General features: G+C 39.6%; 1 protein-coding gene across 5 annotated transcripts in view; it reads left to right on the top strand.

Annotated features, from left to right (window-relative positions):
* RB1CC1 (RB1 inducible coiled-coil 1) overlaps positions 1–26,028 on the top strand; it is a 167,521-nt gene that overhangs the window by 11,078 nt on the left and 130,415 nt on the right. For 2 of the 5 annotated variants that reach the window (XM_050942870.1, XM_050942869.1), the window contains exons 2-5: positions 9,126–9,246; positions 14,192–14,321; positions 20,177–20,303; positions 20,657–20,827. In XM_050942870.1, the coding sequence (XP_050798827.1) occupies positions 14,251–14,321; positions 20,177–20,303; positions 20,657–20,827 (369 nt within the window). In that variant the 5' untranslated portion in view covers positions 9,126–9,246; positions 14,192–14,250. Of the gene's footprint in view, positions 1–9,125; positions 9,247–14,191; positions 14,322–20,176; positions 20,304–20,656; positions 20,828–26,028 lie in introns of those variants that run through there. The other 3 variants (XM_050942872.1, XM_050942871.1, XM_050942873.1) reach the window with 3 other exon arrangements.

Genomic DNA, 26,028 nt, shown 5'->3' with positions numbered 1-26,028 from the left:
AAGCTTCTTAAACATTTTAAAAACCTTATTTACTTTATATACAACAATAGTTTAGTTATATATTATAGACTTATAGAAAGAGACCTTCTAAAACTGTTAACATGTATGACTGGCACACAAAACCTTAAATTAGAGTGAATAAATGAAGACTCAGCACACCACTTCTGAAAGGTTGCTGACCCCTGAGCTGGAGACTGCTTTATGTTAATGACATGACACTTTGTTTTATCTGGCTGAATAACCAGTCTAAGGCATGATGCTTTTGCTCAGCCAGAATGGCCGTAAGCTGCAGTAATATACTGAACTGAGCCAACAAGACAATGTCATTGGGGTATCAAGATATCGAAACAGAATGATGTTCACTTGAATGCTTCTGACAGCCTCCTCATGTTTATCCATCAACTAATCAGTGCTGATGTTGAACAGTGATGTTAACAGAAACAGCTTTTACACACCCCTGTGGAGTCGGGGTGAATAATAAACAATAATACAAATGATATTTCAAATAATACAGCATACCTCTAGACAAAAACAGTATTCAGTCAAGTGAAAAATCAGCAGACAGATACAAAAGAATTGAAAGAAACTGAAGAGAATGTTGTCATAGACTTCAGTGAAATCAGTTTTAGCACTATGCTAAGCTCTTAAAACCTGTCACAGCTGTTCAGTTTTTATTTTTTAAATAAGAGACACTTTAATTTCTTTGACATCAGTACTTTAACAGAAATGGCAAATTGGAATTTAGCCTTTTAGGGAGAGAGGGTGCATGCATTCAGCAGGTGGGGAGGGAACTTATTTTGAAACGGAGGGAAATAACTGGCTGAAGTACTTAAAGGCCCCGTCAATTTAATAGCAAAAGGGAAAGAAAAAAATAAACATTTTTTCTATGAAAGAAAACTACTTACAGATAAGCCAGGTTGCCAGCAGGTTAAACATACTGCAGAAAAATTCTTATAGTATATTCAGGTACCAGAAGTACAGAAAGCTAGTGCAGTTTTGACTTTTGGAAGAGTCAAATGGGTAACTTTGACTGTTCCAGTATAATAGGCTGCCCTTTAGGCTTCCTGCCTTGGAGCATAGTAAAGGGAATGCAGTGAATAAAAGTTAAGCCTCAGAACTAAAATGTGTTTATATACATTTTGAGTTATACACATATACATAATTACAGTGTGAAGCGACACACAAAATCCTATTTGAAATTACTTTTTTTGCTAGAATTTTTGGTGTAGGTTTTGCCTAAGATTGTGGAGATTCTTTATTTTACTGTGCCACCAACAACTTAGAAATTACCCTTCCATGCACAGTACTTTCTCTGCTGTTCAGGCATAGTCATTTTCAATTTACTGCTGCTATACTGTTTTTGTGACCCAGTCGCTGCATACTCACAGTCACTATACTTTGATGCTTCTGCAGAGGAGAGAAGAAAAGTGTGTTTTCATCTAGTCCTGTATTGCACTTACATTTATATTTACAGTTCTAGAGCAGGAGTAAAGGATCACATCATTGTCTCTATCTGCAGGTCTCTCTCATTGAAGGTTGAGGTGAAGCTTTAGAAACTTAAAACAGTGATTGCACTGGGAGCGTCAGCCAGTGTTCTCACAGAATAGGGTTCCCCTCCAAGTAAAGTGAAGGAAGATATATAGATATCAAAAAATTCTCACCAACGGACAGCATAAAACTATGCAGAAGACTATACTTTCATGCACTGCCAGTATTTCCTGTTTCCCAGAGAGAGGATTGTCTTGGAACATTAAACAAACCCAACCCCCTTACCTTTATAGAGTAAAGTCTGAATGGTGTATCCTGTGCCATTAAGGTGGCTTTCTTAAGTAGCACACAATTTGGTATTTTATAAAACTGCATACACTTCCATATATTTAGGCTTGGAAGGATTAGATTTTTGTTGATAAATGTTGATTTCACCTTCTGCACACACTGATGAAAAATATTTCCATTTGTGGTAATTGATGTGTATGGATAGGCAAATTAAGAAAAATGGTACTTTAGAAGTATTAGAGTCTAAAGATCTATAATTCTCATATTTTGACATGGGATGCTGATCACTTGTGTGTTAATGGTTGTAAAACGTTAATGTTTTGAATCTCAACATCTGTTGTCATTAAAGAATTGTTTGACACTCCCTCAATGGTCAAAATTTAAATAGATAAAAACTTAAAAATAAACATTGATATTATCCATCAGCTTTATAAAGAAATAAAAATAGAATTCTGCCAAGCCTATATATATATTATTAGTATATTGCACTGACGACACACAATGGGCATGTTAATAAAAAGCTATTGACATGAAACAGGGCAGAATGATTTACCCAGGGTTGTGAGTTCAGTCCTTGAGGGGGCCACTTAGGGATCTGGGGCAAAATCAGTACTTGGTCCTGCTAGTGAAGGCAGGGGGCTGGACTCGGTGACCCTTCGGGGTCCCTTCCAGTTCTCGGAGGTAGATATATCTCCATTATATATTTATATAAATCAGCACACAGGAAACATTGATTAAATAACTAATTTAATCTTGTTTTGCATTTGTACTTTTTAGTTACTTTCCTTGAGAGAGTGGTTATCCTTGGTGGGTTTAAAAATATGTTATTGATTGACAACTAAATAAAGCCATTATACTAAACTTGTTGCTTCTTTTTGATAACCAGGAGTATTCCCTTTTATTTAAGCACTTAGGTAGCTTAACATACATTTATTCAAATTTTTATATTTTACATTTTTTATTATGTTGAAAGTGATGAATGCTGCATTTTTTATTTACTGATGATTGACTTCTGGTTTGTGTCAGGCTCTCTAAGATAACCTCTCCAAGTCCTTGAGAGAGATTTGGAGACAAGGTTGAGGTACAAGTTGGAGGAAAATATAGGAGAGGAGTAACATGACTTTAGGAAGGGAGGGAGTTCTAAAAAGATGCAATATTTGCAAGGAGACAGAAGTTTGAAAGAATGATAAATGAAGGGTATAATTAGCATTTATTGATCTTGAGAAAACAAGACTTGCTATCATGGGAGCTGGTTTTTGGATTATTGAGATTGATGAGGGAGGGAGATTTCAAGTGGAGATAATAATAGAGGAGATGTTCTGAGGGTCAACAGCTATGATGATAACGGCATATGGAATTTCAGAGAGTCTTGAGGTGATTGTGGATTTGAGACATGGCAGTGTGCTGAGTCCATTTCTCTTCATCCTAGTTTAGGAGTTAATTTAGTAAGAGAATGAAGCCTGTGGGGGAGAGAGAAAACTGGTGTATGCTGATAATCTGACCCTTCTGATTGACAGCAAAGAGGAACAAGTAATTATCAGAGTGGACATCTGTATTTGAAGACCATAGTTTGAAGATAACATACAGAAAAGGGAAGTTATGAAACTAGAAAAGGTGGAAGAAGAGCTGTTGATTGGCGTTTCTGGAGAGATGCTGAATCTGAAGAAAGAATTTGTGTACCTGGGAGGTGCACTTAGTGCCATTGCAGAGAGATCTGGGAATTGAAAAGAAGAACCAAGTGTGCGTCAGCAGCTGTGAAAAAGGTGTCAGGAGTACTGTAGAACCAGCAATTAAAGTAACATACTGAAAGGAGAAGCTTATATTGAAGGGGTGGCCAAATTATTGGCCTTCCGAGCCACATAAGATAATCTTCAGAAGTTCGAGAGCCGGAGTACACTGCTGAGGGGATCTGGGGCTCAGGGCTTCAGCCCCACTCCTGCTGAAGCCCCACGTCTCGGCAGGTGCACCCCGAGACCCTCTTCCCCACTGGACAGAAGCTCCTACCCCACCACCCCACTGCAAGGCAGAGGTCCAAAGCTCCCTTCACCCCAGTCTGATAGTTGGAGAATGGGCTTGCGAGCCTGTCATAAACAGATAGCTAAGGGTTAATGTTCTTTTACCTGTAAAGGGGTAACAAAGAAAACCAAACACCTGACCAGAGGACCAATCAGGAAACAAGACTTTTTTCAAATCTGGGTGGAGGGAAGTTTTGGGCGTGAGTTCGTTGTTCTTTGTCTTGGGTCTGTTCCTTCTCTCGGCTCTGAGAGTGATTTTTCTATCTCCAGGCTTTCTAATCTTCTATTTCCAAGCTGTAAGTACAAGGATAGTAAGACAATAGGTTTATATTGTTTTATTTGTATTTACATGTGTGTAGTTGCTGGAATGTGTTAAATTGTATTCTTTTGGAATAAGGCTGTTTATTCATTTTTTTTTAAGCAATTGACCCTGTATATTGTCACCTTAATACAGAGACTATTTTAATGTCTTTTTCTTTCTTTTTTTATATAAAGCTTTCTTTTTAAGACCTGTTGGAGTTTTTCTTTAGTGGGGACTCCAGGGAATTGAGTCTGCAGCTCACCAGGGAATTGGTGGGAGGAAGAAGTCAGGGGGAAAATCTCTGTGTTAGATTTACTAAGCCTGACTTTGCATACCCTCTGGGTGAGGGGTAAGAGAGATTAGATCTCTCGGTACTTGTGTTTCCAGGACTGGAAGCAGGGAATTTCCTAGGGTCGTCCAGGGAGGGGAGCCTGGGAGGAAGTAATAAGGAAACAAGGGGAGGGGGTTATTTCCCTTTGTTGTAAGACTCAAGGCATCTGAGTCTGGGGGTCCCCCAGGGAAGGTTTTGGGGAGACCTCAGTGAGCTAGGCACTGTATAATTCCTAGCTGGTGGCAGCAATACCAGGTCCAAGCTGGTGACTAAGCTTGGAGGTTTTCATGCTAACACCCATATTTTGGACGCTAAGGTCCAGATCTAGGAAGAAATGTTATGACAGAGCCACACTTTAATAGTAAAAGAGCCACATGTGTTTTGTGAGCCAGAATTTGGCCACCCCTGTTATATTACGTTTTTGTCCTTGCCTGGTGTGTGGTTTGTAAACAGTGGGTCTTATGGAGACAGAAGAAAAGATGCATGTAGTAAAATATATACTGAGGAGAATGGCAGTCAAGTGGAGGGTAGACAGATTGCATGGAAGACATTAAAAGGAAGGTGAAGTTGGGGTTCTAGGTGATGATAGGCTGAAGAGCACGTGTTTGAGGTGGGCTGGATTTGTAATAAGAGTGGGAGAAGAATGACCAGCAAAGAAAGCATGGGAGGAAGAGGGTAGTAAGAGAAGATGTGGAAGCCCAAGGGTACAAAGCCTCCATGAAGAGAAGATTGAAGAGAAAAGGAATTATCCACAAAAAGTCCAAAATCTTTCTTGAGTTGTAAAAGCTAATTTAGATCCTATCAATTTGTATGTACAATTGGAATTGTTTTCCAATGTACGTTACTTTGCATTTATCAGCATTGAATTTCATCTGCCATTTTGTTGCCCAGTCACCTAGTTTAGTGAGATCCTTTAATCTTCACAGTGAACTTAACTATCTTGAGTAATTTTGTACCACCTGAACATTTTGCACTGTACTGTTTATCCCTTTTTCCAGATCATTGATGCATATGTTGACCAGCACTGGACCTAGTACAGATCCGTGGGGGATACCACCATTTTTTACCTATCTCCGTTCTGAAAACTGACCATTTATTCCTACCCTTGCCAGAAGATGTTGTGAAGGCCAAGACTATAACAGGATTCAAAAAAGAACTAGATAAATTCATGGAGTTATAGGTTCATCAATGGCTATTAAACAGGATGGACAGGGATGTTGTCCCTAGCCTCTGTTTGCCAGAAGCTGGGAATGGGCGACGGGATGGATCACTTAATGATTACCTGTTCTTTTAATTCCCTTTGGGGCACCTGGCATTGACCACTGTTGGAAGACATGATACTGGGCTAGATGGACCTTTGATCTGACCCAGTATGGCCATTCTTATGTTCTTATGTATCATTTTGTTTCCCATCTCTTACCATTCCTCTTATCCCATGATTGCTTGATTTGCTTAAGAGCCTTTGATGGGAGACCTTTTCCAAGATTTTCTAAAAGTATGCTATATCCACGGGATCACCCTTGTCCGCATGTTTGTTTACTCTTTCAAAGAATTCTAGTAGATTGACAATGCATGATTTCATTTTACAAAAGCCGTGTAGACTCATTCCCCTACAAATGATGTTCAGATATATGTCTGCTAATTCTGTTCTTTACAATTGTTTCAACCAATTTGCCTGATACTGAATTTAGACTTACCAGCCTATAATTGCTAGGATCGCCTCTGGAACCTTTTTTTAAAAATTAGTGTCATGTCAACTATCCTCCAGTCTTCTGCTACAGAAGCTGATTTAAGCAGTAGGTTACATACCACAGTTAGGAGTTCTGCAGTTTCATATTTAAGTTCCTTCAGAACTCTTGGATGAATACCGTCTGGTCCTGGGGACTTATTACTGCTTAATTTATTAATTTGTTCCAAAAGCTGTTCTACTGACACCTCAGTCTGTAACAGTTCCTCAGATTTGTCACCTAAAAAGAATAGCTCATGTATGGGAATCTCCCTCACATCCTCTGCACTGAACACCAAGGCCAGGAATTCATTTAACTTCTCTACAATGGCAGTATCTTCCTTAAGTGCTCCTTTTATCACCTTGGTCCTCTACTGGCCCCACTGATTGGCAGGCTTCTTGCTTCCGATATACTTAAAAACATTTTTGCTGTTAATTTTTGAGGTTTTGGCTTGCCTGATTATATCTTTACACTTGATTTGCCACAGTTTATGCTTCTATCTATTTTCCTTAGTAGGATTTTACTTCCAAATTTTAAAGATGCATTTTTGCTTCTAATCACTTCTTTTTACTTTGTTTAGCCATAGTGGCAGTTTTTTGAGCTCTTACTATGTTTTTCATTTGGGGGTTTACATTTAATTTGAACCTCTGTTATGGTGTTTCTAGAAAGATTCCATGCAGTTTGCAGGCATTTCATTATAATGACTGTTTTTGTTTAATTTCTGTTTAACTAGCTTCCTCATTTTTGTGTAATACCCCTTTCTGAAGTTCACTGCTACTGTGTTGGGCTTCCTTGGTGTCGTTCTCCCCTCCCCCCATAAGGCTATTCAATTAAATTATAGTATGGTTACTATTACCAACCGGTTCAGCTATATTCCACTTCTTGCACCAGATTGTGTGTTCCTTTTAAAACTTGGCTGCAAACATGTAGACATGCAAACATGTAGAAGGAAGGTGGACCTAAGTATAGAATGTTTTGTTTGTTTTTTGTTATGCTCTGCCCATTCACCTTTCCTGTCTTTAAAGAACCCTTTTGCAAATCAGCAGGGGATCAGAAACACGATTTTATTTTTAAAAAGGAAATTTGTATGTGCTTTTTAAAATGTTGGGCTATAAAAAACTTGAATTATTTGAAATGTATCAACTAAAAAAAAATCATGTTGGCAGTGCGCCTTTAAAGCTGAACTATGGGACTTCGTATTTGTTTCTCTTTCCATTATCCAGAAGGGCAGTAATCCAGTTTCAGCTCATGAGCCTGGCAATCATTTGTAGTCTGAAAGGATGGTTCAGGCAAAATCAAGATAATGGAACATGGAGAGTCTGCACATATAGCACAAATGCACCAAAAAGTTACTTCAGTACCATTTACATGTTAAATCAAGCTTGGAATGCTATGAAAGCTATAGTTCTATAGAGTTGTTACAGAAAAGTTGGTATTGTATGCCTGTAAGGAGGCTTTTATATCGGCCAGTTTTTATGGATGCAAAAGAGGGTTTGGTTTTGTTAGGTGCAGTGCTTAAATTTTTCCAGGACTGAGCCCTGGCACCTCGAGGCTTGTCAGTTCATATCCCTGACACTTCTGGGCTTGCTGCATCAGTTATGAATGTTAAAAAAATTGCTTGAGCCCCAGCACCTTTTTCATTATAAATTAAGCACTGGTTGGTTGGGTGGTTTTTGTTTTGTTTTCAGTAAGCAATTTTGAGCTAAGTCAGTTAACTTTCCAATGAAGTTAATAAGCTTTAAAGAACTCTGTGACAATACAGTTAACTGCATCTCATTAATCATCTCCAAAATTGCCTCAGCTTTTCAGAGTTGCTACTAAATGAAAAAATAATCTGCATCTTGTAATATTTTGAGAAGCTAAACAGATTTAATAATTGGACTTCAAATTCACCACACAAAATAGTGAAAATGTTATGCAGGATATCAAAATATAAATGTTTGGTTAATTTGTGTTTGACTTTTTTTTATTTTTTAGATGCTGTGTTCTTTTACTTGTACTGATGTGGGTAGCTTTTTAATTTTATTTTAATCCTTTTGTTTTTATTTATGTTTTTCTATCTTCTGTCTGCTATAGCAAGTGTTGTGTTTAAATTGTAGCTTGGCCAACAAGCTGAATGGCATGATTTATAACTATTGTATTTTGTCTGGTAATACAAATTCCCATCTTGTATCTTAAAGATCTCATTTATAGAACTCTCCTGATCACAAGTTAGGTCTTGACTGTCCTGTGCCTTCAGTATCTGGTCATAGCCCCTGTTCTGTTTTTGTCTTTCCACTTTGTGTTTGTCCCTTCCGTTCTTTCTTTTCTATCTCACCCTTCTATCTGTCACACCTGTCGTATCTCTTCTGCTCATAGGAGTGCTACTATAAAGGAAAAAGGTAGGCAGTCAGCACTAATAGTAAAGGTGAATTCAATTTTTAAAAACACTGTGTTTATTTTGTGTAATGATTTTTTTTTAAGCCTGAGAGTGCCAATTTAAGTATTTTAAGATAATGTAGTGAAGCAGTACTACTAGAAGAAACACTTGCGTATTTTATATTTAAAATTTAACCACCGGTTCTCAGTTTCTTTAGACTATTTCCCATTTCCTTACTTGTGGAAGAATCCCTTGGATATTGAGTTCTCTGCTCCTTCTGTATCTGAGCTATAATTTGGTGGTGTTTTTTTTGTCTCAAATTTAATTAAGTAGGTCTAGCATATGTAACTGAATTTTTGGTTTTACATCAATTGACTAATCTTAAGTTAGTCTAACTCTTTTTGTAGTTACTGAAAAAGTTTGTCGAAAGTGTAATACTTAAAACAAATATTAAGCAAAATGCACAAAATTAGAGTAATTAAATGTTCTTTATAACATAGATGCATCAGTTTGCTCCTGTGAGGTGCAGCGCTGGCAATAAAAGCTTCTTCATCGTTCAGTTTTACCAAGCATTCTGTGAATATTCCTAATTACATTCTGTATCTTTTGTTTTCAGGTCTTTTACTCTCACTTTGAACAGTCATGCCATTCTGTTGCCAAAATCAACTGAAGCAAATGTGCACCTTATTATCCTGCCATGTTTTAAAGAAGGTGGTAACTCTGTATAGCTCCAGAAGGTAATCCTTTTTTTCCCTAGAAGTGGGTACAATTTTTAAGTTAAGTCTACTACATGGTGATGTGTGACAGTTATCCTATAGATTGGCATATTTTTGGTTTGATCTTGGCAGTGATTTTGGTTTTTTTTTGTAAATATAAAAAATGGCTATACTAGCTTTATCATTAAGAATTATGAAAGAATTCTGAGGATGAAATTACCCCTGCGTACAGGGGGCAGCACAAAGTTTTTGGCCCACTTACAAGTGAGTGCCACTTAAATCTGCAAAATAGGACTTTTCTTCCACATAAGCATTGAAGGAGCCTTGTACTAGCCCTCTGCATAGGGATGAATTTCATCCTAAGAGAATAGATGATGTTTAGTACCATTAGCTTTCTCCATACTGAAACATCAGAGGATAACAAATCATACTTAATTCCCGCTGGGTTTGTTTGAGTGTTTTGTCTAGCAAGTTTGTGTTTGTGTGGTTTATAGAAACTGTTTTGTATATTCTCAATCACTGAGATTCAAATATAGTCATGGTGAAAACAACTTATTGTGATAACTTGTTTATGGGCACTGAATTATAATTGTTGTATTTTTAAGAGTTGGAATTATAGCAATGATTGCTAGTCCAGTCTTCAGATTCCACCAGATCATTTCAGTCTAACAGTTTTGTTGAGACTGTCCTCTTCTCTCACCAGTGTAAATTAGCACTAAATTCAGTGTTTTACTTGGGATTAAATTAGTGGAAGGGAGAAGAGAATTAGGTGCTCTGTATATAACGTTGTTGCTTTCTACCTAAAAACAATGTTTTAGTCTCTGAATCCCCCTGAGGTGAAAATAGAGGTCTTGACTAGTTTGTGTATATTTCCTATAACGTATATTTGAAAAGGTGGGAAGAGAGCACAGCTCCAGAATTTAGAAGGGAAGATTTTTTCTGAACTTTCCCAGAGCTAGCCTTTTGAGTTGGTAGATATTTTATTTGTTCGTTTGTCTCCTCCACCCTCCATTTCAATTTCTATTAAGTCTGGTGCCTTTCTAACGCTTCCATTTTTGTTTGACTCCTTCTGCTCCTTATTTTATTTTCAGTGTCTGTATACAAAGGGAAGTGCATTTTGCTTTGGAATAACCTGAAGTTTGAATGTAAATCAATAGTTATATTGCCATATCCCTCTGTTTGGACATACTTATTTTAGTATACTAGTGGCTTTTTTAGGTTTATTGTCACTTAGAAAGAAATTTTAAGCTAAACTGAAAAAAACAATTACTATGCTGCAATAAGTGTTTCCAGATGGGATTATATACTCTTATAACTAGTAAAATTCTTCCAGGTAGACAAGACCTAACTTTCTAGAATTCCTCCAGCAGCAGAAGAGCTTTTTTCAATGTGTTTGAAGTGCATTTTGAAATTACTCCTATAACTGTTTACTAATTTGGAAGTGGTTGCTCTCAAGCTTTCAGTTTTGTCAAATTCTGCTTTTCCAGGGCCAAACGCAAGCATGCAACAGAAGACAGGAGAAGAAAGAGGGAAAAAGTGCTTATTTTTGTTCAGATAGTGGAGCAGTAGTGATTGTTTTCGTCTCTGACAATATTTGTGTTTCCTTTCTCAAGCAGGGAGGATCTCTGGTTTCTCTGAGTGTATTTATGATAGCAAAATTCATACCCTTAATTCCTTACTAGTGCAAGATTGGATAACATGGTAATAAAAATGACAGCCTTTTGTATACTAATGCCTCCATCTACCTTAGTGGAAAATTACGGGCCTGAATTTTGGTAGTGTATTAGTGGACAAGAGTGAGGTCAGAAAGACGGCATCAGAACATGAGGACCCCTTCTCAGATGGCCTAGACTTCACCTCTTTCCTACTGTCAGATGTAGTAGGTACAGCATCTGGTAAGCAGACTAGTGCGCAGATCTGGGGCTATTAACCTGTGTTGTCAGACTTGAAAAATGCCTTGTGCCATAATCTAGTAGAATGGTAACACCTGTTAGAACCTAATTCAGAATGAAAGGGGGAGGGGATAAGGAATAGATGATCTTGAACTCATGAAATTAAATAACCAAGGTTCCTCTTCAGAATATTCTTAGGTTTTTATAATTGTTGAGTCTATGGAAAGACCCAGGATTCAATAGCAGTCACCTCTAGTAGTTGCTTTAACTCAAACATTCTTAGTTTTGTAAACAGAACAACCTTGAGACAGTTTAGGAAGATAACAAATCCAGCTTTCAAAAACAAAAGTTCCCAGTATGTATTTGGTTGTGTGTTTAAGCCTTTTTTCCAGTATTGAAGGGGAAGGATTTAATTGTCCATAGGATTTAAACAATGACTCTCTTTTCTATAGGTAGGTCAGATCATATTGGCCACACTGTGCCAGCTAAGTGCACTATTGTGCCTCATAAAGAACAAGTGATACTTTTTGCTCTGCATAGGATGACAGTTCAGATATTTGGGGCTTTTTTCTTATATAGGCTCCTATTACGCCCGTCTTGATTTTTCACACGTGCTGTCTGGTCACCCTAGCTCTGCATGAGGTAGACATTGAAGGATGTGAGAAACTACTTATTAGAACAAAGCAAACCTCCATGAACAGTAGCTTTTCTGATGTATAGGGCCAGTATATGAGATGCTATGTTGGATTATGTGCCTGACTTAGTTTACCTGCCATAAAAGGAGAGTGGCGTGATTGCAGTGTGGATACGCACACCCACTGATTTAGTACTCGGAGGTGATGCTGTAGATCGAAATGTTTCCCTTCAGCTGATTGTTCCTCATCCTGAAGAGTTGAAAGGAGACATGTTCCGTCTTTGTACAGGCAGAGAAAAAGAAACAGTATGGAGGTTCAAGTGGCATAAATCCCTTGTGTTCTGTATCCATATTGCAAATGTGGTCTTCTGGCATCACATAAAGTGGGAAGCAGCTGTTCAGAAGCAAATCGCCTTATTTTTTATTATTTGTATTACCGTAGTGCCTAAAAGCCCTAGTTGTGGACCAGGATCTTGTTGTGCTGGTGATTGTACAGACATAGAACAAAAAGATAGTCTCTCCCCAAAAGAGCTTGCCTTCTCTTACTGCTCTGTCAGTGACCTTAATGTGGCAGGAGTGGTAATGTATATGAGATAGTAGGTTGCTGCCTCTCCAACTTTAAGCATCTCGTTTTTCAATGGCTGTGTTTGATCGGGGAAGGATGGATTGAGTCTATGGAAAGACCCAGAATTCAATTGAAGTGGACATATTCCCACTCTAATACTCCTGGGGGAATTCAGTGCTACTTTGTGTGTGCATATTTTTAATTTTTTTGTGCAGAAAAAAGCTTTTGCCGGAAAGTTGCTGCAGTTCTGCCTTTTGCGGGAGTGGTGGGACACATGGGGACAAGGGCAGATGTGCCGGACTGAATGGGAGAAGCTAGAGGTCAGCCAGAGTTTGCATGGGGGAAGTTCCCTAACAATCCCTCCCCACCCCACCCCCCAAAAAAACCTGTTCCATACTTTTCCCACCCATATCCAACAAACCCTCCAAGTTCACACCCAGACTTCTTCCCAGCAATTACTTCCCTCTCGCTCAGCATCTCCATTACCCCTGACTCCCCCAAGCCTTTGCACTGCTTCTGAGGAGTGCGGGAAATATGGTTCTGTATTGTAGTTTATTATCTCAGAGTTATGTATTAATATGCCTAATAAGGAATCTATTTGTCAAATAACATTTCCTGAATCTTTTTTGTTGTCTGTATTGTTACAGACATACTTGCTGACAGGTATTTTGAAATAAATGACCAAAAATAATTGAAACTGGTGTGATTATAGCATGTTGTTTTGGCAAATAAAATATTCAGAATTTTGCAGACTTTTAAAATATTGTGTGCATTATTTTTAATATTTTGTTGCAGAAATTTTTAAATTTTGGCACAGAATTCCGCCAAGAGTAACTGTAAGTAGCATTTAGCCTTCTAGTGGTTAGTTTTACCAGGTCCCCCTTCTCACTCCTCTAAACAAAAACAAAGATGCAAAGGTAAAACTAAACACAACAAGAACAGACAATAGACCAGGAAGGAAAGGGGTCATGATAAAGGACAAAAGATGTTACTATAGGTATGTCCACACAGCAAAAATTGTGCCTGGGTTAACCTTCCCTCGTACTAGATCGAATCTTGCTAGTATGGGTAACAGTAATAGTGAAGACAGTATAGTGTGTGCTTCAGTGTAGGCTAATGAGCTGAGTACATACTCAGAGTGTGTGCCAGGCTTATATTACTCATACTTCGTTACTATTGTTACTGTTGTTATAGCTGGGTTCGAGCTAGCCAGGTAGGCAAGCTTGTGCACAGTTTTTGCTGTGTAGACATACCCTATATCAGGTCATATTGCTGGGGTACTGCGGAGGGAACCTGGGGACACCAGTCAGCAAATCCACTTTAAGATGAGCACCAACAAAAATAAGAGTGGTAACTATTGCCGTAACCTTTCTATCCATATATTTAAAATGGATTTTAGACCAAATAAATTCTGACTGACAGAAACTGGGGACAAAGATAAAGTCCTTCAAAATGTTGGTAGCTAGTCCAAATTTGTTGTTAAGGATTTTGTGTGGTGAAAGAGGATATGAGTAAAACATATTATAGATGATAAACTACAAATATACATTCTAGAGATGTAAGCAAATATTGGTTTGTGTGATGTACTTTTATGTTCATTATACAATAATTGTATAGTTTTATTTCCTACTACTGAAACAAATAGTCACAAAGTAGTCCGAAATAATAAATGGCAATATCTGACAGTGCCTCATCATCTACTGGGGATGATTTAGAAGCAATTACATCAGTTCTGCCACCATGGGCCCTTCCAGTATGTTGTCAGTTGAAAGATCTAATAAGTTGCTTTTGTGTTTTAGCTACCTTCCTAGTTTTTTTTTTTTTTCAAAAGTGAGTTAACTGTAAATGATACAATGTGCTTGGGTTTCTTTGCAGTTTCTAAATGATACTACCAAAGTGGAAGGTATAAACTTCAGGAACACACAGAAGTCATCATGAAGTTATATGTATTTGTGGTCAACACTGGAACTACCCTCACCTTTGACACAGAACTTGCGGTACAGAAGTAAGAAAATGAGTGAACTGCTATGGGTTTTTTCTTTAAAATAAAGCCTCTGCGTGTGTGTGTGTGTGTGTGTACGCTAGACAGAATACTGAAATTATCCTCCATATGTGTAAGCAACAACATTACAGTCTCTGCAACTGGATGGTTCAACATAATTAATGCTCATTTTAATTATCCTCCACTACCGGAAAAATATACCTATACCTATAAATGAGCCATGCAATTTTTAATATTCATATGCAGCTGTAGCCAAAATGTGCTATCCAGTATAGTCCTTAACTGATATACTTTGCATTACTTTTATGCATAAAATGTCATTCTGTTGATCTGAAGCAGCCAAGAATTCACTAGTATTTAAAATGGTAAAACAAAACTAAAATAAAATTTCTAACTTGCTCTGAAGTATTTTCTTAATCATTGAGGAAATGGGCCCAGAAAGGGAAAAGGGAAACAGTGGAAGAAAGATGCCTGATGTCTTGGTAAGCAATAATATAAGGATTGTGGGCATAGAGTAGCATCAGGAAGAAAAAATAAGACTGCTGGGATGGTGCATAACAGGCAACAGTGGCTTACTAACATAAAGCTTTTGTGTCTGGCCACATCTGGAATGTTGTCTTCAATATGGATTGTCTAATGTGGTGTCCTCTTGACATGTTCCAAAGCAACATCATGATTTGACCGGATATTTCCTGCTGATGTTAAAATGGAGTTTTCTAAAGTGTTCTAGCATTTACTGAATGTATAATGGACCAGTCAATACTAGCTGATAAAAATACACAAAACATTTAAAAAAATCCTGTAGTTGGGACCCTCCTTCCAGATGTCATGGTATCCTCTTACAATGAGGCTATCCCTCTGGGGGAGAGGACCTCAGTTACTAAGAACAGACAGGTGATAGTAATAGGGTATTTAATTATTAGAAATGTATTTAGTTGGGTTTGTGTTGACCAGGAGAACCACATGGTAAATTCCCTTCTGGGTACAAAGGTTGTGGATCTCTTGAGACATCTAGACAGACTTACATGCAATTCTGGGGAGAAGCCAGAGGGCCAGGTGATTGTGGTAGATGTAGGTACTAGTGACATAGAGCAAGATAGGTGAGGGAGGCCAAATTTAGGCTGCTAAGTAGGGAATTAGAAGTCCAGAACCTCCATGGTAGCATTCTCTGAAATGGTTCCAGTTCCTTATGCAGGGCCAGGTAGACAGGCAGAACTGTAGGATCTCAATGCATGGATGGTGTAGGACTGTTTTATGTTTATTAGGAAAGAATGAGCCTATACAGTAACTCCTCACTTAATGTTGTCCCAGTTAACATTGTTTCCTTGTTACGTTGCTGATCAATTAGAGAACATGCTCGTTTAACGTTGCACAATGCTCCCTTACAACTATTTGGCAGCTGCCTGCTTTGTCTACTGCTTGCAGAAAGAGCAGCCCGTTGGAGCTAGCTCATGGGGGCTTGGAACCGGGATGGGCCGGCAGTCCCTCATCAGCTTTCCTAAATTCCCTGTGCTGCAGTCGCCCAGCAGGCTATCAATTTCTGGCAGTTCAGCTGTCCCTCCCCCCATTTCCTTATGGTGCTCCTGCCGTCTGCCTTGGAGCTGTGCCTGGGAGCCTCCTGCTTGCTGTGCAGAGAGGGTGGGAAGAAGAGGTGTGCTGATGTCAGGGTGTCTCCCTCTCCCTGCTCCTGTACCCTATCTCCACAGAGTTGGTGGGGGACACGACAGAGCTCAGGACGGAGGGCGCTTGCTGGCAGCAGCTGCTGTCTCAATTTGCTGATCTACTTAAAAAGGCAATGTACTTAGAGTGGGGTCAGCGTACTTAAAGGGGCAATGCGTGTCTCTCTCTCACATACGAGGTGTGTGTGTATCTCTCTCTCGCACCCCTATCTTCTGCCTTGCTGTGTCTCCTCCCTCCATTTCTGCTGCCTTGTAGAGTGTGAGGCTACATTAATGTGTTAACCCTTGAGGACTCAGCTGAGTGCTAGTTCATTATTTAGCAGTAAGGCAGTCTCTGGGAAATATCCCACCCTCTGACTCCACCACCTCAACCAAGGTTCACAATCATCATTGTGTTTACAATATTGAATGTTGTTTAAAACTTATAGTGTGTGTGTGTGTGTGTGTGTATATATATATATGTATAAAAATTAATCTTTTGTCTGGTGAAAAAAAATTATCTGGAACCTATTCCCCCCTCCATTTACATTAATTCTTATGGGGGAATTTGATTCGCGTAACATTGTTTCGCTTAAAGTAGCATTTTTCAGGAACATAACTACAACGTTAAGTGAGGAGTTACTGTACAAGAAGGATGGGTTGTACCTAAACCAAATCAGAACCAGATTGCTGGCATGTAAAATTTAAAAATGTTGTAGAGGAATTTTTAAACTAAGGTCTGGGGGAAACCAGCAGTTGCAGAGGTTCTCACAGTTGGGACAGACACATCCCTTGGGGAGGAATCTGTTAATGGGTATTCTCTATACCCTAGTAAAGAGGTGAGGATAGAAGTTGATAAAGTACAGGTAGGAGCTGAAGAGAAACAATCAAATGAAAAATTCACATTCACTTATTCTGTGATAAGTCCCAAAAGTATGTGCAATTATTATATATGTCTATCTGAGACAGCAGAGAGCCAGTCACATGAAGGAAGACAAATAATATTGACAAATTTTATAAGTTCTTCTATATAAATGCACGAAGTCTAAATATTAAGATGGATGAACTTCCATGCCTGGTATTAAATGAGGATATTAATATAATAACCATCACAGAAACTTGGTGCAACTATGATAATCAGTAGGACATAACACCAGAATACAAAATCCATAAGAATGACAAAGTAGGTCATGCTGGTGAGAGAGTGTCACTATATGTGAAAGAAAGCATAGAATCAAATTGTACCATAGAGTCTTTATGGATAGAAATTCCATGCTTGAAGAATAAGGGTCTAACAGTAGGAATATATTACTGACCATCTGACCACTATGGTAATGGTGATTATGAAATGCTCTGGGAAATTAGAGGGGATATAAAAATAAGAAAACTCAATAGTAATGGGGGATTTCAACTATCCCAATATAGTTTGGGTATATGTCACTTCAGAATGGGATGCAGAAGTAAAATTTCTAGATAGCATTAATGACTGCTTGTTTGAGCAGCTGGTCCTGGAAGCCACAAGAGAAGAGGCAATTTTTGATTTAGTCTCAAGTGGCACACAGGATCTGGTCAAGAGATGATGACAGCTAAACACTTGTTAATAGTGACCATTATGTAATTTAGTTTAACATCCTTGTCGGAGGGAAGGTACCAAAGAATCTCAGCACAGTAGCGTTTAACTTCAAAAAGGGGAACTGCACAAAATAGAGTAAATTAGTTAAATGGAAATTAAAAGGAACAGTCACAAGAGTGAAATACCAGCAAGCTGCATGGAAACTTTTTTAAAATACCATAATAGAGGCTCAAACTATATGTATATCCCAAATTTAAAAAAACTCAAAACAAACACTGAAAGGACTAAAAAATGCCACCATGGCTAAACAGAGTAAAAGAGGCAGTTCGAGATAAAAAGAATCGTTTAAAATTGGAAATCAGATCCTACTGAGGAAGATAGAAACAAGCATAAATTCTGGCAAGTGAAGTGTAAAAGTAAAATTAGGCAAGCCAAACAAGTATTTGAAGAACAACTAGCAAGAGACACAAAAACTAAGATTTTTTTTAAAGTACATCAGAAGCAGGAAGCCTGCCAAATCACTAGTGGGGCCATTGGACAATAGAGGTTCTAATGGATCCATCTTTACAGCAGATTCATTCCCACACCTGAGCTTTTGTTTCTGGGTGACAAATCTGAGGGACTGTCCTAACCAGAGGTGTCACTAGAGGAGATTTTGGAACAAATTGATAAATTAAACAGCAGTACGTCCCCAGGACTGGATGATATTCTCCCAAGAGTTCTGAAGGAACTCAAATATGAAACTGCAGAACTATTAACTGTGGTATGTAACCTATCACTTAAATCAGCCTCTGAATCAGGTGGCTGAAGGATAGCTAATGTGATACCAATTTTTTTAAAAAAGGCTCTAGAGTTGATTATGGCAATTGTAGGCCAGTAAGCGTAACTTCAGTAATAAGAAATTGGTTGAACCTGTAGTAAAGAACATAATTATCAGACATGTAGAGTTACACGATTTGTTGGTCAAGTCAAAATGGCTTTTATGAAGGGAAATCATGCCTCACCAATCTACTAGGATTCTTTGAAAGGGTGAACAAATGTGGGAAAGAGTGATCCAGTTGATTTAGTGTACATGGACTTTTTGACAAGGTCCCTCACCAAAGGCTATTCAGCAAAGTAAGCAGATGTGATAAGAAGGATGGTCCTCTCATGAACTGCTTAAAAGACAGAAAACAAAGGGTAGGAATAAATGGTGAGTTTTAAGAATGGAGAGAGGTAAATAGTAGGGTCCCTCAAGGATCTGTACTGGGTCCAGTGTTCAATATATTCATAAATGATCTGGAAAAGGGGGTAAGTAGTGAGGTGGCAAAGTTTGCACATGATACGAAATTACTCAAGATAGTAAAGTCTAAAGCAGACTGCTAATAGTTACAAAGGGATTTCACAAACTGAGTGGGCAACAAAATAACAGATGAAATTCAACATTGCTAAATGCAAGTAGTGCATATTAGAAAACAAAATCTCAACTATACATACAAAATGATGTGGTGTAAATTAGTTACTACCTCTCAAGGAAGAGATCCTGTTGTGATTGTGAATAGTTCTCAGAAAACATCTGCTCAATGCTTAGCTGCAGTGAAAAAAGCTAGGAAAGGGTTAGCTAATAAGACAGAAAATATCATAAGCCCACGGTACACCCATACCTTGAATACTGCTTGTAGTTCTGGTCAGTTCATCTAAAAAAAAAGATACGTTATAATTGGAAAAAGTACATAGAAGGGCAACAAAGTGATTAAGGATATGGAACAACTTCCATATGAGGAGAGATTAAAAAGACTGGGATGTTTCATCTTGGAAAAGAGGCAACTGGGGATGTGTGGGAGGGGGATATTGTAGAGGTCTACAAAATCATGGATGGTGTGTAGAAAGTGAATAAGGAAGTATTATTTACCCCTTCAAATAATAAGAACCAGGGCATGTTGTGAAGGCCAAAACTATAACAGGGTTTAAAAAAGAATTAGATAAGTTCAGAGAGGATAGCTCCCTCAATGGCTATTAGCAAAGATGGTCAGGGATGCAATCCCATCCTCTTAGTGTCCCTAGTTTCTTACTGCCAAAAGTTGGCAGTGTATGACATGGGATGGATCTCTCCATAATTGCTTTGTTCTGTTCATTCCTTCTGAATCATCTGATATTGGCCGCTCTTGGATGTCAGGATACTGGGCTAGGTGGACCATTAGTCTGACCTACTATGACTGTTCTTATGTTCTTATAACTTCTCCTAAGATAATATTAGACTGTGGAAGATGAGAGTTAAACTGAGCCAGTAGTTGGTTCATGTTCAGAGTTTAGTATAACTTTGGCAGTAATTGCCAGAAATGCATGTTAATCCTGGACTCCATCATTACAGTTGCAGATGTGCTTCTTGTGTAAATAGCTGAGATGTATCATTTTGTAAACACATTTCTCTGAGGATGGGTCATGTTTTGCTCTTAGTCTACGAACTGGTAGCCAGAATACAACGGATTGTAGTATTTACACAACCATGCATTTTGCCCTGTTAGTTTTTTTTCCTACTGCTGTTAGAGTTAAAAATTACTTTGTATGTTACAGAAATATTATGCATGAGAGAAGATCAGTTGCTTAAATAAGATATTGATACTAAAGTTCCTGTTTTCCCTTTTTAGTGTGTCTGACCTTAAACATGCAATCCAAACCAAGTATAAGATTGCCATTCAGCACCAGGTGCTGGTTGTCAATGGAGGGGAGTGTATGGCAGCAGACAGAAGAGTCTGTAGTTACAGTGCTGGAACAGTAAGTGTACGCTATAGTATCTCTCTTTGTCCTCTTACAAAACAAAGTGTTGAGAGGAAGCGTGAGTTCTAGCTTTCTAGTGATGTGTGGGGGTTTTTGGAGGTGGGGGGGTTGAGGTTTATGGTTTTTTTTTTTCTGGAGACTCTTTTTGTTTGTTCTTGGCTTTTCGTATCAGGAAATGAGTGGTTTTACATATAATTCTCTTGGATGCAATACTCATATAAGTAATGTGCCATGAATAGTTATGTAAGTTATGCTGTTTTCAGAACATGCTAGTGCAATTAGTTGATTGGAGTATGTGCATGTTTTATTTTCTCAAAGTTCTTTATGAAGATATTTTTATTTTAATATAGGACACAAACCCAATTTTCTTGTTTAACAAAGAGATGATCTTATGTGAACGCCCACCAGCTATTCCCAAAACCACATTTTCAGCAGAGAATGAGATGGAATTAAAAGTTGAAGAATCTCTCATGATGCCTGCCGTGTTTCACACGGTGGCTTCCCGGACACAGCTTGCTGTGGTAAGTTATATTTGAATCCTTGAGAATTTAGTGGGTTTAATACTAATCAGAATAATTCCATGTCACATCAATAATAACTCCAGACTAGTTGTCAATTTGAGTTGATTCAAAAAGTGGTATATGCATCATATCGGTGTTGGCAGTTTTTCGGATGCCTCAGTTTCATGTTTGGATGTATTGAAGTGTGCTAAGGTCTTCTGAATCTTGATGTTGCTTGAAGAAACTTGAGAGCATCTCAGCATAAATTGTAATGGCATTCCCAGGGTGCAACCTGGAACTGGGGTTCTGTTATTCCCCCTTAACTCTTCTGCCTAGGCTATCTCTCACAATGCTTTGCTAGTGACAAGCAGCAAACCTCTCCAGGAGCTGCTGTCACTCAGCACAACAGCATGTGGAGCCCCACACCCAGCTAGATTGCATGAATGCTCCCAAAGCCACTCACAAATCACATAGAGAGAGGCACCAGCCAGTTCCTCCCAGCTTCCCAGCCTTGCACCCCGGGACTGACCACCCCTGATCAGAAGTCTGAATAGTGTAAGTTTATTACTCTGCCTGCCCCTCTCTCTCTCTCAATATGGAGAGAACATGCACCAGCCTTTGAACCTGAGCTGAGATTTCCCAAGCACTTAGAATCATAGACTTAAGGTCAGAAGGAACCATTATGATCATCTAGTCTGACCTCCTGCACAATGCAGGCCACAGAATCTCACCAACCCACTCCTATAACAAACCCTTAACCTATGTTTGAGCTATTGAAGTCCTCAAATTGTGGTTTAAAGACTTCAAGGCGCAGAGAATCCTCCAGCAAGTGACCTGTGCCCCACGCTGCAGAGGAAGGTGAAAAAACCCCAGGGTCTCTGCCACTCTGCCCCAGAGGAAAATTCCTTCCTGACCCCAAATATGGCAATCAGCTAAACCTGAACATGTAGGCAAGACTCACCAGCCAGACGCCCAGGAAAGAATTCTCTTTAACTCAGATCCCATCCCATCACAGGCCATTGGGCATATTTACCGCTAATAGTCAAAAATCAATTAATTGCCAAAATTAGGCTATCCCATCATACCATCCCCTCCATAAACTTATCAAGCTTAGTCTTGAAGCCAGATACGTCTTTTGCCCTCACTGCTCCCCTTGGAAGGCTGTTCCAGAACTTCACTCCTCTGATAGTTAGAAATCTTTGTCTAATTTCAAGTCTAAACTTCCTGATGGCCAGTTTATATCCATTTGTTCTTGTGTCCACATTGGTACTGAGCTTAAATAATTCCTTTCCCTCCCTGGTATTTATCTCTCTGATATATTTATAGAGAGCAATCATATCTCCCCTCAGCTGCCTTTTGGTTAGGCTAAACAAGCTGAGCTCTTGGAGTCTCCTTTCATAAGACAGGTTTTCCATTCCTTGGATCATCCTCGTAGCCCTTCTTTGTACCTGTTCCAGTTTGAATTCATCCTTCTTAAACATGGCAAACCAGAACTGCACACAGTATTCCAGATGTGGTCTCACCAGTGCCTTGAATAATGGTACTAACACCTCCTTGCTTGATGCATCCCAAGACTACATTAGCTTTTTTCATGGCCATATCACATGGGCGGCTCATAGTCATCCTGTGATCAACCAATACTCAAAGGTCCTTCTCTTCCTCTGTTACTTCCAACTGACGCGTCCCCAGCTTATAACAAAAATTCTTGTTATTACTCCTTAAATGCATGACCTTGTGCTTTTCGCTATTGAATTTCAAACAAATCACAGTTTTTTAGATAAAATATAAAAAAGATTTATTACGGAAAGAGAGATTTTAAATAAGAAGTGGTAGGCATAAGAGGTCAGAGATAGTTATCAAAGAAAATAAAAGATAATCACACAATCTAAATTTTAAACCTTATGACACTAGGTAGTATTTAGCAAGCAATTTTCTCACCCCCACTGCATGTTACAGTTCTTAGTATACGGGTCTCTCTTGAGCCTGGACCAGTTTCCTCAGTTGAAGTTTTTGTCTTCTCAGGATTTTTGTTGCTTCAAGCATTGCGGGGAGGGCGGAGAAAGGCCAAGGCAAGATGCCACTGTTTCTTAAACCCTCAGTCCATGTGTCTAGAAGACACTTGCCCAGACATGTCCTGGCGGGCTTTGCTGAATCAATAGGTTGAGCAATCCTCCTGGTGTGGACTTGTGCAACTGAGTCATAGGGCTTGGCTACACTTGAGAGTTACAGCGCTGGTGGTGGCTTTACAGTGCTGTAACTTATTCCCCGTCCACACTGGCAAGGCACATACAGCGCTGTTACTCCCTGGCTACAGCGCTGCATGTACTCCACCTCAGCGAGAGGAATAAAGAGAACAGCATTGCTGTTGCAGAGCTGGGGTGCCAGTGTAAACAGTGATTAATCTTACTACGCTGTAACTGACCTCTGGAACCTTCCCATTATGCTTTTAAGTAAAGATAACACTTTGTTTTGTTGTGATGCCTCTCTTTGTTTTATTGTGAACTTGCGGCTCCCGGAGCTGCTTATCTAAAAAAAACAAACACAGCTCCTGTTTGCAGTGAATGAGCAGAGGTGGGGGATCCCTTTGGAATGTCCCCAGCTAGTGTTTGCTTGAGGAGAGAAGCAGCGCAGCGGGCGGGAGGGGAGGGTGTCCGTTTCGGAGCAGCTGCTTATCTGGTCTGTGAGGAAAAAACAAAGAAGGCTTTTTGCATTTAGTGAATGAGAGAGGGGTGGGGGAAGGAGTTGGAACTTGCAAGGCAGGGAGCTGACACAGTGTCAGCTCCAAAAATCCACTCTCTCTCTGTCTCCTCCATGCTCCCTGTCACACTCCACCCCACCCTTCTCTTTTGAAATGCATGTTGCAGCCACGTGAACGCTGGGATAGCTGCCCATAATGCACCACTCCCAACACCGCTGCAAATGCTGCAAATATGGCCACACTGCAGCGCTGGTAACGGTCAGTGTGGCCACACTGCAGCGCTTTCCCTACACAGCTGTACGAAGACAGCTTTAACTCCAGCGATGTACAGCTGCAAGTGTAGCCAAACCCATAGAGTTAAGCAGTCCCCATTGTGTGGTGTTTGGGCAACTGTCATTTAATTGTAAATTCCTTGATTGCAGCTCCTCTGCTAATTAATGGTCATTGAACACCCTTCTGGACGGGAGTCCTTTGTATGTCTCTAGCAAACTTGAAGCATATTTCAGTAACAACCATACAGCAAAATCTCGTAACTTCATACTCATTAATGATATACATATTTGCACAGTGGGTTTCAACAGATCATGACCTTTCATATGATATCTTATATGGTATGTTTAGTATAAAATATCACAATGATATATGAGTGATTAATATGGGGGTTACAGGATGCCATTTTGCGGTGCATGTGTCACAGTAATAGAGCTTTCAGGAAACATTTTTGTGGATTCATGGTATTTGCTAAATGTATTGTATGCTGCTGGCATGGACACTATAACTTCTCTGGTTGTTTGAGCCTTAATGCCTTTTGCTTTATTTTCAACATGCTTAGTCTATCTCAGCTTGAGGACAGGATAACTTACCAGTTGTTTTGCAAATATTATTAAACCAAATAGAATCATGGTGGATACAGTTTTAAAAATTGTACTTTTCCAATCTCCTATCTAAGTTTTGGAAGGTTAAAAAAAATAAGCCTCATTTCCCAAAAGTTTGTATAGATCTTGGTTCTTTAGTTACTTGTCTTTGAGTGCTAGTTTTCCACTTACATAATAAAACACTCTGAGTTCCATTTGAATCTCTCTAAATTAGTGTATTTGTATAGATAGGAAATGAATGTTTCCTACAATAAAGGCATCTACAGATGAAGTACATGGTATAGATAACAGTGTAGACCAGGTTCAGGAATGTGCAACACTGCATTCAGTACCTGGATTGACTGCTTCTCTTCAGACTAGCAGAGGTTAAATGAAAATGAAGGCAATATAGAAGTGAGCCAAATGATAAAAATGTTAATCATCTTCATTGTACACGGGTAACTGTAGAAGTCTTCAAACATTGGATAATGTTTTGTATCACATGTAATAGGCAGGTCCAACTTGATACATAATGGTAATACAAATCCTTTTTTTCAATAGGATTTTAATAGGCTATCTGTCTTGGAACTAAAATGTTCACTCAGTTCTGATGACTGTCTGATGCACTCAAAAATAAAATTTGTTAACTGTTTGTTTGTTTTTAAATAAAAGTGTTAAATACGACACAGCAGTATTGTGACGGGGAGGGACTCAGCATCGTGGCGCCTCCTGCTAGCCGTTATGGGAATTAGCTCTCGGCTTGCCAGTTCGCCTTCAGCTAGGGGTGTCATGCCACTCTTTGGACCTGCGTCACTTGCCAAACTGCAGCCCCTTCTTCTGGGCATGGTCCTCCGGCTGTGCCCCCACTCCGGTGTCTCCCCCCTTCTGTGTGACTGGTAGTCCTTAGTACCCCCCACTTGCCTCAGCGGCCTACTTCAGTCCAAGGTCCAGCCACTCTCCTCAGGGGCAATCTGCAGTCTAGATACTGGCCACTTTCCTCATTGGCAAGTGGGGTGCAAGGGGGAGTGGGGGAGTAGGGACCCAGGCACGCCTGCTACTCTGGGTCTCAGCCCAGGGACCCTATAGCCGCAGCCACTTACTGCCCTCCTCCAACCTGCTGCCTGTTTTCCCTGGGCCGCTTCCCCAGTAGCTCTTGCACCCTCTCAGCCCTTGTAGCAAGGCATCAGCCAGCAGCTCACCCTCCCACTCTGCTGCCCCTGCCGAGCACTGCTCTATCTATGGCACTTCTTCAAGCAGCCAGTCCTCCTCCCTTGCCCTCCAGTGAGAGACTCCCTTTAGCTCTGCTGAGCAGCCCTTTATATATGGCCTTCACTGACCCTGATTTGCTGCTTCAGCAAGGCTTGCTCCCTATTGGTGGGCTCAATAAGCCCTTTCCTGATTAGTGGGTTCTGAGCTGCCTCCCTGGTGCTGCTTTTAACCCCTTCTTCTCTCTGTGTGGGGCAGCTGCCCCACCACAAGTATTAATAGGAATTATGTTGACAATGTGCTGGGCTTGATGCCCTCCCCAGTGTGGAGGGCAGTTTCTTCCCTTGCCTGCTAATTTGTCAAACAAGGAAGAACTTTTTCAATTGGCATTAATAACCTGACTTTCATGTGTCCTTAGAGGACATGGACAAATCTTTGGTCTAATGGGCCCAAACTTATCTCTA

This window comes from Gopherus flavomarginatus, chromosome 2 (genome assembly GCF_025201925.1).
Source record: "Gopherus flavomarginatus isolate rGopFla2 chromosome 2, rGopFla2.mat.asm, whole genome shotgun sequence".
Taxonomy (NCBI): Eukaryota; Metazoa; Chordata; order Testudines; family Testudinidae; genus Gopherus; species Gopherus flavomarginatus.
Note: the sequence above shows the minus strand (reverse complement) of the source record. Positions and strands in the feature narration are given on the sequence as shown.